Consider the following 17886-nt stretch of genomic DNA (forward strand, 5'->3'; position numbering starts at 1 on the left):
GCATGCAAGGCAAGCGCTCTACCACTGAGCCACCTTCCCAGCCCTTTGTTTTGTTTTTTATTTTTTATTTTATTTTATTTATTTATTTTTAATTTTTTTTGGGGGGGTCCTGTTGTGGGGCCTGAACTCTGGGCCTGGGCGCTGTCCCTCAAGCTCTTCAGCTCAAGGCTAGCGCTCTACCCACTTGAGCCACAGCGCCACTTCTGGCTTTTTTCTTTTTGCTTATGTGGTGCTGAGGAATCAAATTCAGGGCCTCAGGCATACAAGGCAAGCACTCTACCACTGAGCCACCTTCCCAGCCCTTTGTTTTGTTTTTAAACCTGTACCGGTTTCTTTCCCTATGAAACTCCACATGCTGAATTTTCAGAGCTGGTCAGATGTATCACTGCCTGCTGTTTGCTTTCTAAATCTCCCTAAGCCTCTCCAAAGTGGATAGGCAGAGGTTTGCAGCCATCACAGTTGTCCCAGAGGCAGCCTCCATGTGGGCAATGGTAACAGGGAAGAGAAGGCTTCTTCCCACTGAGGAAGAGCTGAGGATCTAGCCACAATAATTGGTATCATGTGACATATGTAGTTCATCCTAGGTCCGTGGGATCTGAAGCTTAAGAGCGATGAGTTCATTTTCCCAAGGTCACAATGAGCAACGGAGAAGCTGAGCTCCTGTGTCTGATTGCAGGAGCTTCACTTCGGTGTTAGTCACTCCTAAAGGAGCTAAGAGTACTTGGCATTTTCTAGGATACTGTAGAGGCCTTGGGTTTGATATTTAGGAGTTGAAAGTCCTGAGCCTCCTATTCTGTGTGTCTTCTAGGTTCTTTTTCTTTTGTTATGTTTTTTTTGGGGGGGGTGTTGTCGGTTGTGGGCCTGAACTCTGGGCCTGGGCACTGTCCCTCTGCTCTTCAGCTCAAGGTTAGCCCTCTACCACTTGAGCCACAGCGCCACTTCCAACTTTTTCTGCTTAGGTGGTGCTGAAGAATCGAACCCAGGGCCTCAGGCATGCAAGGCAAGCACTCTACCACAGAGCCACCTTCCCAGCCCTTCTTTTTCTTTTTGTAAAACTTCATTTATTTATTTACTTTTTGTTTATGTGGTACTAAGGAATCTAACCCAGGGCTCGTGCATGTTAGGCAAGCACTTTACCGCTAAGCTACTTTCCCAGCCTAGGTTCTTTTTCATGTTTACTCCCATTTCTCATAGTCAGATGCTGTATGTTATAGGAAAAGTACTGGGTAACTATGGAGGATGGGGCACAATGCCCAAGGGCTTTGTCGGTCTGCTTGCAATCCAGAAGATTCATGTACACCATATCTCTGAAATGTGAGGGCTTACAGCAGGTCTTAAAGTGCAAAGTAGTTGTAGAGAAAGGTACTTTTTGAAGGATGACCAATGGTCTGACGGGCCATGTGTAGTTAATAGAATGATGCTTAAGAAAATAGTCTCCCCCCACTCCCTTTTTTTTTTTTTTTTTTTTGCTGGTGCTGGGGATTGAACTCAGGTCCTGGAGCTGTCCATGAGCTTTTATGCTCAAGGCTAGTGCTCTACCACTTACCACTTGAGTCCACAGCTCTACTTCTGGCTCTTTGGTGGCTAGTTGAAGATAAGAGTCTCAAAGGCTCTCCTGCCAGGGCTGGCTTCAAACTGATCCTCAGATCTCAGCCTCCTCTGAGTAGCTAGGATTACAGGTATGAGCCACTGGTACCTGGTAAAAATCAGCTTTTAGGTATGATTTGTCTGGAAACGGATGTTGGTCTAGTCCAATTGTCTAAAAAGTTATTCCTTTGGAGAAGTAATTTGAAGTATTTTCTAAGCAGTAGTTGCATAGTGTAATAGAAAAAGTGTTTTAGAGTGATACGAACCTGGGATCAGTCATTTTTCCAGCTTAGGTAAGTTAATTAGCTTCTTTGACTTCAGTGTAGAGATAATATGTGTAGGACACTAGAAAGGAGCTCAAGGAGGATTGTTTGGTTCCTTCTTATCCTTACTTTCAGAGGAGACAGTGTCAACCTCAGCTGTGTTACGGACAGCGGTAACTGACCTCAGTGGTACAGGCTTGGATTGTCCGGCACTCAGGGTCTCTTTGACCTGTAGCTGTCATTGCACACATTATATACATTAGTAGTCTTTCTAACTAAATCATATTTTAGCAACTCATATAGTAGAATTCATCACTTAAGGCTTTTCAATACTGAAGGGTTTTGAGAGCTTTTAATCTCAGTTTATCTTACATATTAATAAAATTTCTATAAATAGAGAGATCGCTCCTAGAGGCTTTTCCTTGAGTAACTTGCACTTCCTTTCTCACGTACAACTTTGAGTGTGATTTTTTTTTCAGGAATGCTTGCTTTGTGGAAGGTACATGGATTCATGCAGTCAGTGCCTTTGCTTTCCATTTTTCCTGAGTTTGTGCCACCTTCTGAACACTGGCTGAAATGCATCACAGAATGGCCTGAAAGAATTGTTTCTTTAATTAACTCTGGAGAGAAATAAGTGTTCTTCTGACTGATGATCAGTCCACTGCAATAACAAAAATACCTGTTAGACATTCCAGAAACAGGGCTGAGAATGTGGCTTAGTGGTAGAGTGCTTGCCAAGCATGCATAAAGCCCCTGGTTTGATTTTTACTGAATCAATACTGCACAAACAGAAAAAGCAGGAAGTGGCGCTGTGGCTCAAGTGGTACAGTGCTAGCCTTGAACCCAGGCCCTGAGTTCAAGCCCTAGGACTGGGGAACAAAAAAGAAATTCCACAAACAATAGGGAGTTATTCTGCATAGCTTTCCATATTAGGAGTTTAATCTTTTTCCAGTTATTTAAAAGACAAAATGGTTTCCAGCTGGAAGGTTTCACTCTGTTCTGTGAATGCTTTGCTCTCTGTTTAAGGGAGACTAGTGTTTAGGGAACAGTTGAAATTGGTGACCTCTTGGAGTAGGCAGAGATCCAAACCAGAGAAACAGGCCACTCTCCTGTCGGAAAATGCCATGATTATGTCTATAAGCAGACGTAACTTACTCATTATGTTATGATTAACAGGTTTTTATATAATTACCAACCAGATGGTTCCCGGACCGTCTAGTAGAGTCCAGTCCTTTAGGGAACATGATTTGAAGTCAGCATACTGGCTAAATGAATCAATTTAGGAGCCTTTATGTTATTTCAGAGAGTACTGGCAGTTTGTGCTTCTTTTATGCTCAGGTTCTAAGAGCATTATAGCTGGGCAGTAGGCATAATGCTAGATACCTGGGGCTTGGAACCTGTCAGGTTCTATGTATTTAGGTGGAGAAGGATTGTCTTATGGGTACCTTACATGTTACAATTCCTCATTGTTTCCTTAAGATTATTTATGTAACAAAGGGGCTTGCCTTAGAGTAAATGGCCTGAATTGCTGCTGTGCTTGGACTCAGGTTCAGCCCAATCCAGTGGGACTGGTTGGGCAAGGAGACTTGTCAGGAGATGTGAGAAGTGTGGCTCTCTCCCTGATTGGCGTGGGATCTCAGTGGAGAGCTGTGGGGTGATGGCTTGCCGCTCTTTCCCTGTCTCTCATCTGTATGTAAACAGTGAGGCTCACTGGCTGTGGACCAGAACCACAAAGGTATCTGATGAAGTCAGAAAGAAGATATTACTGTGTTAAGGAATATGCTGTCTAGTCTTTACCGTTGGTTTTCAGTAGTTTATGATTTGCCTTGGCATGGTTTTCCTTGATTTTTACTCTGAAAAGTGTACATGTTTTTATATTAGCAGGCAGTGGATTTGGTTGGACACAAACTGAAAATTCTCTCTCGAATAGTTACTCCAGTGTTAGCTGAGTTCCTTTGTACTGACCCAGCATGGCCAGGGGAAGGGAGGGCCAGACACCAGGAGGTTTTTTTCACAGCACTCGGAGCTCTGCTCTCTGCCTGCCCCAGACTCTTTCCTCTTATTTTCAGGCCAGAAAGCCTGTGGGTTTTGTATGCATCTCCAGCTGTCCTCCAGGGCCGACTCTGGCCTACTCTCAGGGGGAAGAGCAGCACTTAACCCTCCTATACCAGCAGCTCCCTCTCTATATTGTAGCTTCCTTCCATCATTTTCTTCTATTCATTCTTTAATCTCTTCAGGAAATTGCTGTATTAGGATTTTTGTCCAGAGCTGTGGTGTTCATTTATGAAGCAGGGTTGAATTTGGTTAGAGCTTACTAAACTCCTAGAAGCAGAAACCTCCAGATAATCCCTTTATGACATTAGTCCCACTAAAAATTATTCTGACCTGTTTACTCTGCTTCTTCCTGTCTTTGCCTTCAAGTGTTCTGTAGAATGGGACTCTTACCTTCCACCCCCCTCTATCACCCCCCCCCCTCCCCGCACATTCACACTTTTTGTTGGTTGTGGGGCTTGAACTCTAGGCCTGGGTACTGTCCCTGAGTTCTTTTTCTCAAGTCTAGTGCTCTACCACTTAGAACTGCAGTGCCACTTCTGGTTTTCAGGCTGGCTTTGAGCCACCATCCTCAGATCTCAGCCTCCTGAGTAGGTAGGATTACAGGCATACACCACTGGCGCCCGGCTTGCCCTCGTATGTTGTAAGACCAGCGCTTTTAGCGAAATAGCACCTTCAGTTATTAACAGGACAGCAGAACTGACTCAAAACAGTGTTGCTCTTCACACTGCATACTTGTTCTAGGACAGTTTCTGACAGCCTGACCCAGGGGCTGTGCTTTTCATCCCTTCTCCACAAAGGGCACAGCTGATTTACATGGGGTCTAGTAGCAAAAGGCTCTCGAAGAGGTGACATCTGAGCAGCAGTTGAATGAGATGAGGATGGGCTGTGCAGGAACACCGTGCACCTGGGCGGGCTGTTGTTGCAGAGAGAGTTTGGAAGGAGGTGGTCAGGGCACTGTGTGCACAGCCAAGAAGACAGAGGTGGAGACTGGGCTTTATCCTTCGTGTGTTGGGACGTTGTGCAGGACTGTGAGGGAAGAGCAGACACAGTTAAATAGTTGGGGTTGCGGGGGGATGGAACTGGACCAGGGCAGAGGCAGTGGGTACTGGTGATTCACATGAGTGCACCCCATGTCCTGAGGGGCCTGGAAGGTCTCAGGAAGCCTGAATACACCATTTTGCCCCCAAAAGAAAACTGATAAACAGCGCAGTCATTCACCCTCTCTCAGAGCCTTGGGATTTGAGTTGAACAAGAAGTCTGCTGGGAAGCTTGAGCGCCATGCCAGATCGTCTATCAGGGAAAAGGAAAGAGAGCTGGATGGGAAGCTGCCTCTGTGGAACTCTTTTTTTCATTTTCTGGAGCAGTTAGCATTGTGAACTTTCAGCTCTCGGGCTCCTGCTGAAAAGGCGTTAGTCTGTGAGGCAATTATAAAGGCTTACTCCTTGGAGACTTTGCTGAGTTTTATTTCTTATCTTGTCCTTGTATGAATCAGATGATAATTGCCTGAAATTGTGATTTCTACTTGAATCAGTTCACCTAGAAAAAGCTTATTACCCAGCCTCTTCAGGTCCAGACTGTGCAGAGGTTAGACAGTGGTCTTCCTATTCACGTTCCCAGTATAGCTGAGATGAGTTAGACTTGTGGGAGCCAATACATTCCCCTTCCTTTTTTTCTTTTTAAATGGGTTGGGTAGGCTGGCCTTGTTCAATTATCCTCCTGCTCTCAGTCTCCCAAATAACTAGGGTTGCAGGTGCTGTCCTTGAGGTGTTTTTTTTCCCCTTCAAGTCTAGTGCTCTACCACTTGAGCCATACCTTTGCTTCCAGCTTTTTGGTGGTTAATTGGAGATAAGATAATCGTACTGGCTGGCTTTGAACGTCTTCAGATCTCAGCATCCTGAGTAGGATTACAGACTGTGAGTTACCCCCGCAGGTGGTCGTGGGGCCTGAACTCTGGGCCTGGGCGCTGTCCCTCAGCTCTTCAGCTCAAGGCTAGTGCTCTACCACTTGAGCCACAGCACTACTTCCAGCTTTTCTGCTTATGTGGTGCTGAGGAATCGAACCCAAGGCCTCATTCATGCAAGGCAAGCACTCTACCACTGAGCAACCTTCCCAGCCCCAGGCTTTATTATTCAGACAGGGTCTCACGTATAGCTCAGGCTGGCCTTGACTTGCCAGTTCTCTTGCCTTCACCTCCTACTTGCTGGAATTTGTGAGAAAAGCTGTCTTTTGCATCAAAGTGGGTTGTTTAAACTGCTAGTAAAGAATGGAAAAGAGGGGTTGGGAATGTGGCTCAGTGGTAGAGTGTTTGCCTAGCATGCGTGAAGCCCTGGGTTCGATTCCTCAGACATAACCAGAAAAGCTGGAAGTGGTGCTGTGGCTCAAGTGGTAGAGCACTAACCTTGAACAAAAGAAGCTCAGGGACAGTGCCTAGGCCCTGAGTTCAAGCCTGAGGACTGGCAAAAAAAAAAAAAAAGAATGGAAAGGAGGAGCTGCTTTGGGATAAGGAAAGGTTTTTGAAATGTAAGGTTTTGTCTTTAGTTGTTCCTAGGTGGAATTAAGATGCATGTCAGATGGGTCAAGAAACAGCAGTGGGTGTGGGTATGTTTTTGAGATTACTTGTGTACTGTTAATTTTATTTCAAAGTCTTTTAATGGCCACCTTATTATATAAGTACTTCTTACCCTCTTCCAACCAGCCAGTCATGAGCAGATTGTGGACTTGAGCTCAGCCACGTGGAGCAGAGGGGTAGGGCTGCTGCGTTAGCGTTAGGGTGGCCGGGAGCAGCCTGCGGCTGCGTGTACTGATCAGGTTTTCAGCGGGTGGCTCACCCTTCTCCAGTGCCTTGTGCCTTGCAGAGACAGTTCTTTGTCTTCATGTCTGCTGCTGTGACTTTTGAAGAGTATATTTACAACAGAATTACAGGGGTGAACCACACACCCTGTTGCTAACACTTTTTGAATTGTTTTTCCATCTCTGTTCTGGGCACTTTGTGTGCATTCTTTCAGCCAGAGTTGGGTCTCCAGTTTGTGCCATTTTACCTGCAGTGTTATGAGAATCCTCAGCAACCTTTTTATTTTTTTTTTTCCTTAAAAATTAAAACTGGCCTGTTTCAATCTAAAACATGCAAACTTCTAGAAGCTAATGCTGATCGGTGTGTCTACATTCAGTAATGTTTGAATCTTTTTGTTCTGATTTTGGTGCCCAAACCAGTATTGGTTAGGTTACTGAGATTTAGCCATTAAGCACAACAGCTTTGAAAACAAAACTTTGGAAGAAAGTTCTCTTTCCCTTCCCTGACTCTTGATATCCATTTGATTGGCTTTAATAAACTTAATTGGAAAACTGATTGTGAAGTCTAGGCCAAACTGCATTTGTTTTTAGACCTCAAGGTTTTCTTTTTTTGGGGGGCGGGGGGGGGCCCGGTCGTGGGGCCTGAACTCTGGGCCTGGGCAGATCCAGCTTTTTGGTGGTTAATTGGAGATAAGATAATTGTACTGGCTTTGAACGTCTTCAGATCTCAGCATCCTGAGTAGGATGACAGACTGTGAGTTACCCCCGCAGGTGGTCATGGGGCCTGAATTCTGGGCCTGGGCGCTGTCCCTCAGCTCTTCAGCTCAAGGCGAGCGCTCTACCACTTGAGCCACAGCGCCACTTTCCGGCTTTTTTCTTTTTTGTTTATGTGGTGCTGAGGAATCGAACCCAGGGCCTCATGCATGCATGGCAAGTACTCTACCACTGAGCCACCTTCCCAGGTTTTTTTTCCTGCTCCTCATTTTCAGATTCAGAGTTAGGGCTGTATAGGATGTCAGGTGTGGCTGACAGTACTGGTCTTTGCAAACAGCATGGTGCTGTGGTGACCTGGCTGAGCCTGCTCTTTTCCACAGGGCTCTGATGGACTTGAGAGTCACACGTTTCCCCTTGGCACCAGGGCTTCTCTGGATTTACCATGTGTGGCAGTTGCCGGGGATGCTGACAAATGCAGGTTCGGACTCAGCCGCTTGTGGACTGCAGTCGTGATTCTGACAGCCCCAGGGCCACATCCCTGCTGCCAGCCTCCAGGTCACCCTGAGTCTGGCGCTGTGATGTGTTCTTGTTTGTTGGTAGCACTGGGGCTTGAACTAGGGGTCTCACGATTACTAGGCAGGTGCCCCACTACTCAGGCTATACCCCAATACCGGGTTGTTGCATCTTTAAAAAACCTTTTGTGTGTGCGTCAGCACTGTAAGTGAGAGTTGTAAAAGTGAAGTGACTAAACTCAAGAGATGATTTCCTGTATATCCTCCCAAAAGGTCTTAAAGTTGGAGAACAGAAATGGCCTAAACTCGAGGGATTTCTGAATTTGGTTTTACAATTTCTAAGTAAGCTGGGGATTCTGGAGGTAGGCCCTGGAATCTTAGATCTGCTCTGCCACCTTGTGTCCTCTTGGGAAAATGATTTTTAATTTCCCAAGACTGTTTATTGCACATCTAAAATACCACTCAGCTTTGATTTCTTTCACAAGAAAATTACTTAACTGTAAAGCTTAAAATGTGAAATCCTTATGCATTTCTTGAATTGCAAGGCACTTTTTATTCATGGAAGGCATATGCTTGATCATACCAAATTATTCATTAAACTTGATAGTCTCTTTGGCCTGTTAAACATTTTGGATCTGCCTTGTGTAATGCAGCATTGATTCCCAGTGGTTTTTTTTTTTTCCCCTTGTCACAGGTGGTTCGCACTGAGAAGAACAGTTTGAACAATCGATTCTTGCCCTGGAATGAGATCGAGACAGAGGCCATCTTGTCTATCGATGATGATGCTCACCTCCGCCATGATGAAATCATGTTTGGGTTTCGGTGAGGGAAAGAGTTTTAATCAAGAAACACTTTGAGGGCTGGGAATGGTACAGTTATTGCCTTGCATGAATGAAAGCCCTGGGTTTGATTACTCAGTACCACATAAATATAGAAAAAGCCAGAAGTGGTACTGTGGTTCAAGTGGTAGAGTGCTAGCCTTGAGCAAAAAGAAGCTCAGGGACAGTGTCCAGGTCCTGAGTTTAAGTGCCAGGACTGGAAAAAGAAAAAAAAAAAGACACTTTGCAAGTAGCAGAAAACTAACTTGAGCCTAGATTAGGCAGTAAGATGAGTTTCTGGTGGCGTCTCGGAGGTCATAAGGGCTCCCATGGGTTGGGGCTGGTCCAGGCTTTTGAGTATTAGTGAAGGACTCCTTTCTCATCCTCTCTGGGCGTGCTTTACTCTCATAGTGGGGTTTTCCTTCTGAGTCAGGGAAATCAGATTCTTTGGCTGTTTAGACTAGGGTTATTTGCTGCTCTGGAGTTGCAGGCATAGCATCCACAAGCCCCTGGGCTGAGAAGAGAGGGGCAGAGTAGCCTCTAAAGAAAACCAAAGCGATAGGAGCTAACTCCCCGAGAGTCAGAAGGAACGTGCAGTGGGACTGCATTGTCTTGGCTGTGCATCCTCACTCCCCCACCTGACTTCTCATTGGCTGTTCATCTGTAGATCTTTTTTTAGTCTCCTCATCTGAGTGAGAATGTCAGACAAAGGCTGTGATGGTAAGCATCACTAGTAGTCCCCAAGCTGGGATCAAGTATGTTGCACTTGTGTTTTCAAGAGTGTGGAGAGAGGCACGTGACCGAATTGTGGGCTTCCCTGGCCGGTACCATGCATGGGACCTCCCTCACCAGTCCTGGCTCTACAACGCCAACTACTCCTGTGAGCTGTCCATGGTGCTGACAGGTGCTGCCTTCTTTCACAAGGTAATGCAAAGCCGCCTGCGCTAGCAGGTACTTAGCTGTGAGCCTCTGGGTGGTAGATGCTGTCCTCACAACAGCTCTCCTCCTGCCTATACAGTGGGCAGGGCAGGAAGAAAGCCAGTTCTGTTTCCAAGCATTGGTTCTCCGTTTATGAAACCAAACATACTGGTAATGGAAGTCCTGGGAGATCCTTTCCATGAGCTCAGTGTGGCCACCACCCACAATTCTCCTATTTGTTCTTCTTATGTAGCTGGAGTGACGGGCACATGCTGCTATGCTCAGCATTGCCACCCTGGCTGAATGTGGCTTGGACTGAGCCCTGCCCATCCCAGGCCCCCATGCCCAACTGCACTGAGCTTGCTTCCCTGGCCTCACATTTTGATGTTCATTAAATAGCAAAGGGCACAGACCTGTCATCCCCCCTCTCCTCACCGTGAGCTACTTTTGCTCATGCCCATCTATCCTCTGCGCGTCTGTTCTGTAAAGTGGCTGCTGAGCACTTGATACGTGGCTGGTCAGAACTGTGCTAAAGCTACAAAGTGCACATCGGATTCTGAAACTCTGGACGACAGGAGTGATCCTCAGTTTTATATTGATTACCTGTTGAAATGGAATCATTTTGGAGATATTGGGTAAATGAAATATGTTTTACTGCTTTTATTATTTTCTGGTGGTGCTAGTGACCAAATGCAGGTCCTCAAGCTTGCTGACCACACACTCTTCCACTGAGCTGTACCTCTAGCTTGCTCTAATTTCCTGGCTACCAGGAAATTTAAAATGCCTCATGGACTTGGGTTACGTTCCTCGACTGAGTGCTGCTAGCCTGTACTTTCCCTCTGAGGTCTTCCACTGGGCTCTGAAGAAACTCTTCTCAGAAGAGCAAGTTCTCTCCACTGCCCACGTCTCAGAACACTTGCCTGTCCTCCTCCTGACAGACCTGACTTTCCTGTGAGGTCACTGCTTCCCTTTCATGCGCTCCTATCAACTGCATGGCGACTCATTTCCCCAAGTCTGTGCTTTGAGCAAGGAAGGCACAGAGAGCATTTTCCTGCCCACCCTGACACACTCACCTCTTAACGGCCATGGGAGGTCTCTGTGGCAGCCACCTGCCAGCCATCAAAGGTTCCTCCTTCTGGGGAAGATGAGGCATGTCCTCTTGTCCCCGCGTCCCTGCCATTGCCTAGCATACTCATTCCCTCACATTCCTTTTTTATTTATTTATTTATTTTATTTTTTATTTTTTTGTGTCAGTCCTGGGTCTTGAACTCTGGGCCCAGCCACTTTTCCTGAGCTTCTTTTGCTCTACCGCTTGAGCCACACACCACTTCCAGCCTTTTCTGAGTAGCTTATTGCAGATAAGAGCCTCAGACTTTCCTGCCTGGGCTGGCTTCAAACTGCGATCCTCAGATCTCAGCCTCCTGAGTAGCTAGGATGACAGGTGTGAGCCACCACGCCTGGCTCCCTCACACTTTTGAAGACACCTTACAAGCTGGTAACTTCCTTGGCCTTTTGTGAGGTTTGCACTTGTATCTCATCGTTTTCAGGAAATCGCCTGTGTGTCCCTCAGGCACTTCGTCTGAGCTTCCCCCAAGGCTCACCAACTCTCCTGCAGCTCCTCCCATCCTTCCTTCTCAGGTGTTCACCTCCAGTGGTGGTGTCCTGCACATCTCCCCACCACAACTACAACTTCACCAGTCATTTTGTTAGGGAACTAGCCTAACCATGTAACATTGAGGTGTTTGTGTGTGTGCTGGTCCTGGGGCTTGAAGTCAGGACCTAGGCACTGTCCCTGAACTTCATGGCTCAAGGTTAGTGCTCTATCACTTGAGCCACAGCTCCACTGGAGATAAGAGTTTCAAGGACTTACTTGCCTGGGCAGACTTTGAACTGAGATCCTCAGATCTCAGCCTCCTGAGTAGCTATGATTATAGGCCTAAGCCACTGGTGCCCAGCTTTTCTGCCTTTTTGTTTTAAAAACCTAATGCGTGAGCCAGGCACTGATGGCTCACACCTGTAATCCTAGCTGCTCAGGAGACAGATTTAAGGATCGAGGTTCAAAGTCAGCCTGGGCAGAAAAGCCTGAGAGACTCTTATCTCCAATTAACCACCAGAAAACCGGAAGTGGCACTGTGGCTCAAGTGGTAGAGCATTAGCCTTGAGCTGAAGAGCTCAGGGACAGCACCCAGAGTTCAAGTTCTATAACCCACCAAAAAAAAACAAAAAACAATCCCATTTTGATCTGTTTTCTAGTATTTATGTTCCAACCTTAGGGGAGATGGGTGGATGCACAGCTGGCTGGGGAACCCTGTCTGATGAGGAATCCTTTGTAATTACTGCATTTTCAAATAGAAACTATACTATGCTTCATTAAGGACATTATTATTATTACAACTACTACTAATATTATTAATATAGGGGTCTAACCATTGACATCTATTTTATTTTCAGTTCTGGGCCTTGAAGTCAGGGCCTAGGCGCTGTCCCTGAGCTTTTATTGCTCAAGGCTAGCACTCTACCACTTGGAGCCATAGCTTCACTTCCAGTTTTCTAGTTGTTAATAGATCAGTCTCACAGACGTTCCTGCCCAAGCTGGTTTGGAACTCTGATCCTCAGATCTCAGCCTCTTGAGTAGTTAGGATTACAGGCATGAGCCACCTGCGCCCGGCTTGACCATTGACTCTTAAAGAGCAATCAGAGCTTGAGAGGGGAGACTGACAATAGACAGGTGAGTTCTCCAGGTCTGAGCAGATGCTGCTGGAAGCAGCTCCTTCAGAGCTGAGCACGTAGGAAGGTTTGCAGGTATTTGTTGCATTCATTTTGAGTGTAACTTGATTTCAGTTTTAATTAACTGGATTCTTAATAATGCTTCTGTGTAACAGCAAGCTCATTTATTAAGCAGATTTGTTCCCAAGTGTGAACTGGATGCCATACAACACTCCGCATTATGAGAGTTTTCAGACAGGATCTTGGCACATAGACTGAGCTAGTCTTGAGCTTGTAGTCTTCATGCCTGGATTTCAGGTGCGTGAAGAAGTTTGGCTGTTTCTCTGAGTGAGATGAGACGCCACTGGGTGACAGATATGCCCAGCTGTACTTCATTCCACACCGCTGCTCTTCTGGTGGCGGGTCAGGGCGATGGCTTGGAGCAGGGGTAGCTGGTGGCAGTGATAGATGGGGTCAGACCAAGAGTCTTGTCAGTGAGACAGCGAGGGACTGGATGTCCCATGGTCCTGTGGGTTGTTGAGGCCTGGGAAGGCCACCAGCTCTCCTTGCTTATCTGTTATTGCCACTGTCAGTAGAATTCTGCTCAGCTGACACCGTGTCTGATTTGTTTTGAAAGCTCTGTATTGATTTCAACATTGCTGAGATACTAAGGAAATTACATGAAATGAAGGATTTTAAAGGTGGCAATCATGGCAGTTGGAGTTGGCTGATTCTTCATTTAGAAGATTTGCATTGCAAGATGTTGAGCATTTCTGGCCCCCAGCTCCCTGAATGCCAGTGCTTCCCACTCCTGGCCTCACCCCGAGCCGAACCCCCTTTCATGTAGTGCCTACATTCATGGGAAGTTTTTCCGCTGAAAGCCAAAGAATTGGGGCCTCTAACAAAATAATGTTAATTTTTTTTCTTCCCCTGACAGTATTATGCCTACTTGTATTCTTATGTGATGCCCCAGGCCATCCGAGATATGGTAGATGAGTACACCAACTGTGAGGACATCGCCATGAACTTCCTCGTCTCCCACATCACACGGAAGCCCCCCATCAAGGTGAGGGCCTGCTTCCTACATGGCTGTGCGTGTGAGCAGACGTAGTTCCCTTCCCTTGCTTTGCTGGAGTGCAGTCTGTTCCAGCTTCAGCCTCAGCGGCTCTTCTCCACAATAGGCCAGGATACCTCCTTACTTCAAAGGATCTGTTGTAGAAGTAAAGGCGTTGTTACTACAGGGGCTGGTGGGTAAAACTCAGTAGTTTGGAGCTGGCTGGACAGATGTTGTATCTTTGTTTTCCCCACCTGTAACTGGAATTTAGATGTCCTCCAGTCAGAAAGTAGTTACAGTTGCTAAGACTGTATGCAGCGAATGATTGTTGCCAGAGAGGATATGGGCATCCCAAAGCATGGAAGACTTTTTGAACAATACCCAAGTAGTGTCTCTGTCAGTCACTGCTTTGCAGTGAGGGCCGTCACTAATCTTTCCCTTCATCTTGATATTTAGTATTCTTTTTTTGTGAGGACTTAATAGAAAAATTATGATCGGGGTTACATTGCAACCAAGGGCCACGGTTGGGAAAGGTTTGTTTGGCCTGGTCTGAGTGACCACACAGACTCTGAAATATATTTGTGCTGATTTATCGCATGGAACCAGTGTTCGCTACTTACCAAATTGTTCACCATGGAAGACATGATTTAAGTTATGAGTGTATGCTGTTTAGCCTAAAAATTCCCTTCAGAGTATAGGTGTGTGCAGTGGGCCGTGATTAGCTCTTTCTAAGGTTCTTTCCTCCTGCTGTGCTAGCCTGAAGCCTGAGTCCAGGGAGTCATGGAGGGAAGGAGCGGCCTGTGCCCTTTGTGCCAGGGTGCTAGGGTGCTGTATACAATTCATATTTTGTGGGGTTTGAACTCTGGGCCTGGGCACTGTCCCTCAGCTCTTCAGCTCAAAGCTAGCGCTCTACCACTTGAGCCACAGCACCACTGGTTTTCTGGTGGTTTATTGGAGATAAGAGTCTCACAGCCTTTCCTGCCACAGCTGGCTTTGAACTGCAATCTTCAGATCTCAGCCTCCTGAGTAGCTAGGATGACAAGCATGAGCTAACACACCAGTGGGCCTTTCAGTTTTTGTTTGTTTTTTTTTTTGTTAACTGTATTTTTTTTTTTTGGTCTTTTCTTTTTTGGTACTGGGGATCGAACCCAGGACGTTGCACTTGCTAGGCAAGCGCTTTGCCACTGAGCTACATCCCAGCCCGGGCCTTTCAGTTTTTGAGCAGTTACCCATATTATTTACTGTCAGACCTTTAAGCCTGGTAACTGAGGGTTTCTTAGTTTTGTTGAGTGACACCCTTGGCCCACTTGGCCCTTTTATTTGGCAGTCTGGACCCCAGAACGTCTCTGAACATATACAGTGCACGGGTCACAGAGGAACTCATATACATACTGTTTTGTTGATGTCTGTGAAGATCTCATTGAGTACATTCTGCACGTGGTTGCACTCACTGGAAAAAGGGGGCCGAAGCCCCTCCTCCTCGTCTGTCTGCCAGGCGCCCTCTGTCCCTGCCTGTGTCTCGTCTCGTCCGGCCCTGGGGTTTCCAGTCTCTAGCTGGGCTTTCAGAGCTCTGCTCTGCCACATGGCTCTGTAATTGTTTGAAGTTTTCCTAATAATGATTAGACCATAACCACTTTCTCAATCTAAGTATAGTCGTCTTGGAAACTTTTAGCAAGGATTTATTTTAGCGTATAACAGGGTTAAAATAGGGAGAAATATAAAAAGGAGAAATATGTTGTTTCTTTTGCAGAACATGTTTGTAACTTCTACATATAATTTGAAAACTCCTAGATAAAATTTTCTTACATGTCTTTATAAAATGATATCTGTTGTATTTTATAATTATTTGACTAGTTCCTATTGAGTGATTTTTCCAGTTTTTGCCATTAAAAGCACAGGTGAAATAACTTAGTACCAACGTCTTGGTGTATAACCAAGATCATTCCTGGAATAGAATTAGAGAGGATGATTCCAAACACTTGCAGGTTTTGCTGTTCGGTACAGGCCTTTACTAAAGCTTTATTCATAGCTGAAGGTAGGATTCCCCATAGGCGGGCGGGTGGGCGGGCGCGCTTCACAGTGATGCGGCATTGGGCGGACAAAGCTGTGGGCGGGGACAGTGTTAGCACTGGGATTCTCACCCTCTGCTCTGTCACTCCTGCCCCCAGGTGACGTCACGGTGGACTTTCCGGTGCCCAGGATGTCCCCAGGCCCTGTCACACGATGATTCCCACTTTTACGAGCGGCACAAGTGTATCAACTTTTTTGTCAAGGTGTACGGCTACATGCCCCTCCTGTACACGCAGTTCAGGGTGGATTCCGTGCTCTTCAAGACGCGCCTGCCGCACGACAACACCAAGTGCTTCAAGTTCATCTAGGGGTCACAGTTGTGGGGAGGACAGGCAGAGCGAGGGTGACGCTCCCAGGGACCCTGGGCCTTGAAGGGCCTTGGGGACATCTGCTGGGCCAGTGGGCCAGACCCTCTGCTGGGAGAGGCAGCAGGAATAGTGGGAAGGAAATAGCTGCCTTTATCTTGGTCAGCCACACTGGGCCTTGGCGCCCTGGTCAGCGGAGGAGGGGCTCCCACGCAGGGCACTGACTGGCAGTGTACACTGAGGACACGGTTCATAGCCAGGACAGCGGCTTCGTGATGTTTAAAGTCAGAAAGAACTAGTATCTCAAAAGAAGTTTCAGATCTGCCATCCAAGGCTTATTTATATATGTGTGTGTAAACACACACAAACACACACACACGCACACACATACATACATGCATATTTGGTGGGGGTGAGTAATTGAAATTTTTGCCTCTCTCGCCAAGGGAGGGGACCAGTCAGGCTCTGTGTGTCCTGCATTTCAGTGGGGAGGGATTGTGACCGAGGAAGTCTGCCTTCTTCCATCTCCCATCCTCCCAGGGAGTAGAGAGTGCAGAAACAAGAAAGGGGCCTGTGTGGCCTCTTAAGGGCGTTGAGAGGTGCTGGCCCTCGGTCCAGTCAGTGATCGTAACCTGGTTCCCTCCTACAGAAAAGCTGGGGAAGGACCTGCACTGCAGCCGGCCATCAGCCCTGCAGTCTTCTGCTAGGTTCAGTGGGTTTGAAGATTTCTCATTGGGCAGTGACAATCCCAGAACTCACGCCTGCTCTCCTGTTATCCCCCTTGTTGGAGAGAGAGAGTAGGAAGCAAAGACTGTGGAAGGTGTAAAGCTGCCCCCATCAGCAGCGGGCAGTGCTGTGGGTCTCAGGCTTTCTGGAGTGTTTTCTCTCGGATGAGACAACGGGAAGACTTTCAGGCTGCCCTTCCAGACATAGGCGGGTGGTCTGCAGGCCAGCAAGCTCTGGTGCGGGACAAAGCGCGCCTCCTCCTCCGAGGATGCCCCCGGCTGGCCGGGGGCCTGGCAGCAAGGCACCTGCCTTGAGATTAATACTTGGGTGAAATTCACCTTTCCCCACCTCTGAGCCTCCATCTGTGCCCTGTAGGTTTGGTATGTGCTAGAACTGTGAGAGGCTGTGATTTGCTAGGAGAGCTCACGCCAGTCTTGGGATTTCACAGGCACTCACACCCCAACTCCCCACTTCTGTGGCCCGGGCCGCGGTGGCAGCTGGGAAAGCCAGTCACACAGGCCGCGTGCCAGGGACGTGGCCTGTGCCTTGTGTTCCCGGCCGCTTGTGGAAGTGGAGCTGAGAACGTTTCCAGCCCTCCGCAGGCTCGGGTCCGCCCTGGCCCGAACCACTTCCGTCCTCCCGAGACCGTGATGTCCCGTGTTTGCGTTTCTTGGGGCACATTCTGGCTGGCCGGTGTCGCTTGCTGTAGGTCCACACTGGAGGCCGCCCGGCCTGGCCGGGTTCGAGTCCGTGGGGAGGAAGGGCGCCCGCGCCGATGCCCCCCCCCCCCCCCCAGCACAAGGGTCCATGGTGGAGTTTTGTAAGAAATAAATGGAGGCGTTCCGAGGAGGCGTGTGGAGGCCTTGCTTTCTGGGGGGGGACCGGGCCTGCGCCTTTGCTGGGGCTGGGAAGATGGCCCAGTGGGAGAGCGCTCAATTCATGCTGGAAGCCCTGGGTTCGAGTCTTCAGCACCACACACAGAAAAGCCGGAGGGCCGCCATGGCTCAAGGGGTGGAAGAGCCCCGGCCCTGAGTTCAAGGCCCAGGACTGGCAAAAAGAAGGTGTCTGCTTAGAGCAGTTTCTGGGGGCGAGGGCTGAGACACACGGGCAGCGGAGCTCCCACCGCCACCCTATCACCCCACCTGGGTCGGCCCTACCCCTTGTGCGGGCCGGAGGCCCGGCCGCAGCTTGGCTGGAGGTGTCCGTGGGTTCAAACCCTGCTCCTACCAAAGGCTGCCGCGTGAGCAGTCGGACTTAAACATACTCCAAGGAGGAAGGACTTCGTGGAAGACCCAGGGCTCTCCCAGGCTGGGGTAGTACTTACTGCTCGGCCTTGCAGGTACACCGCTTCCACTGAGCTGCAATCAA

The 17886-nt window shown here is 47.8% G+C and overlaps 1 protein-coding gene across 1 annotated transcript in view; it reads left to right on the plus strand.

Annotated features, from left to right (window-relative positions):
- Positions 1-17495, plus strand: part of Extl3 (exostosin-like glycosyltransferase 3) — a 68144-nt gene extending 50649 nt beyond the window's left edge. Inside the window, exons 4-7 of the mRNA XM_013024247.1 lie at positions 8616-8743; positions 9519-9663; positions 13301-13429; positions 15586-17495. Of these exons, the coding sequence (XP_012879701.1) occupies positions 8616-8743; positions 9519-9663; positions 13301-13429; positions 15586-15795 (612 nt within the window). The 3' untranslated portion in view covers positions 15796-17495. The remainder of the gene's footprint in view (positions 1-8615; positions 8744-9518; positions 9664-13300; positions 13430-15585) is intronic.
- Positions 17496-17886: the final 391 nt, after the last annotated feature.

This window comes from Dipodomys ordii, unplaced genomic scaffold (assembly GCF_000151885.1).
Source record: "Dipodomys ordii isolate 6190 unplaced genomic scaffold, Dord_2.0 Scaffold74, whole genome shotgun sequence".
Classification (NCBI taxonomy): domain Eukaryota; kingdom Metazoa; phylum Chordata; class Mammalia; order Rodentia; family Heteromyidae; genus Dipodomys; species Dipodomys ordii.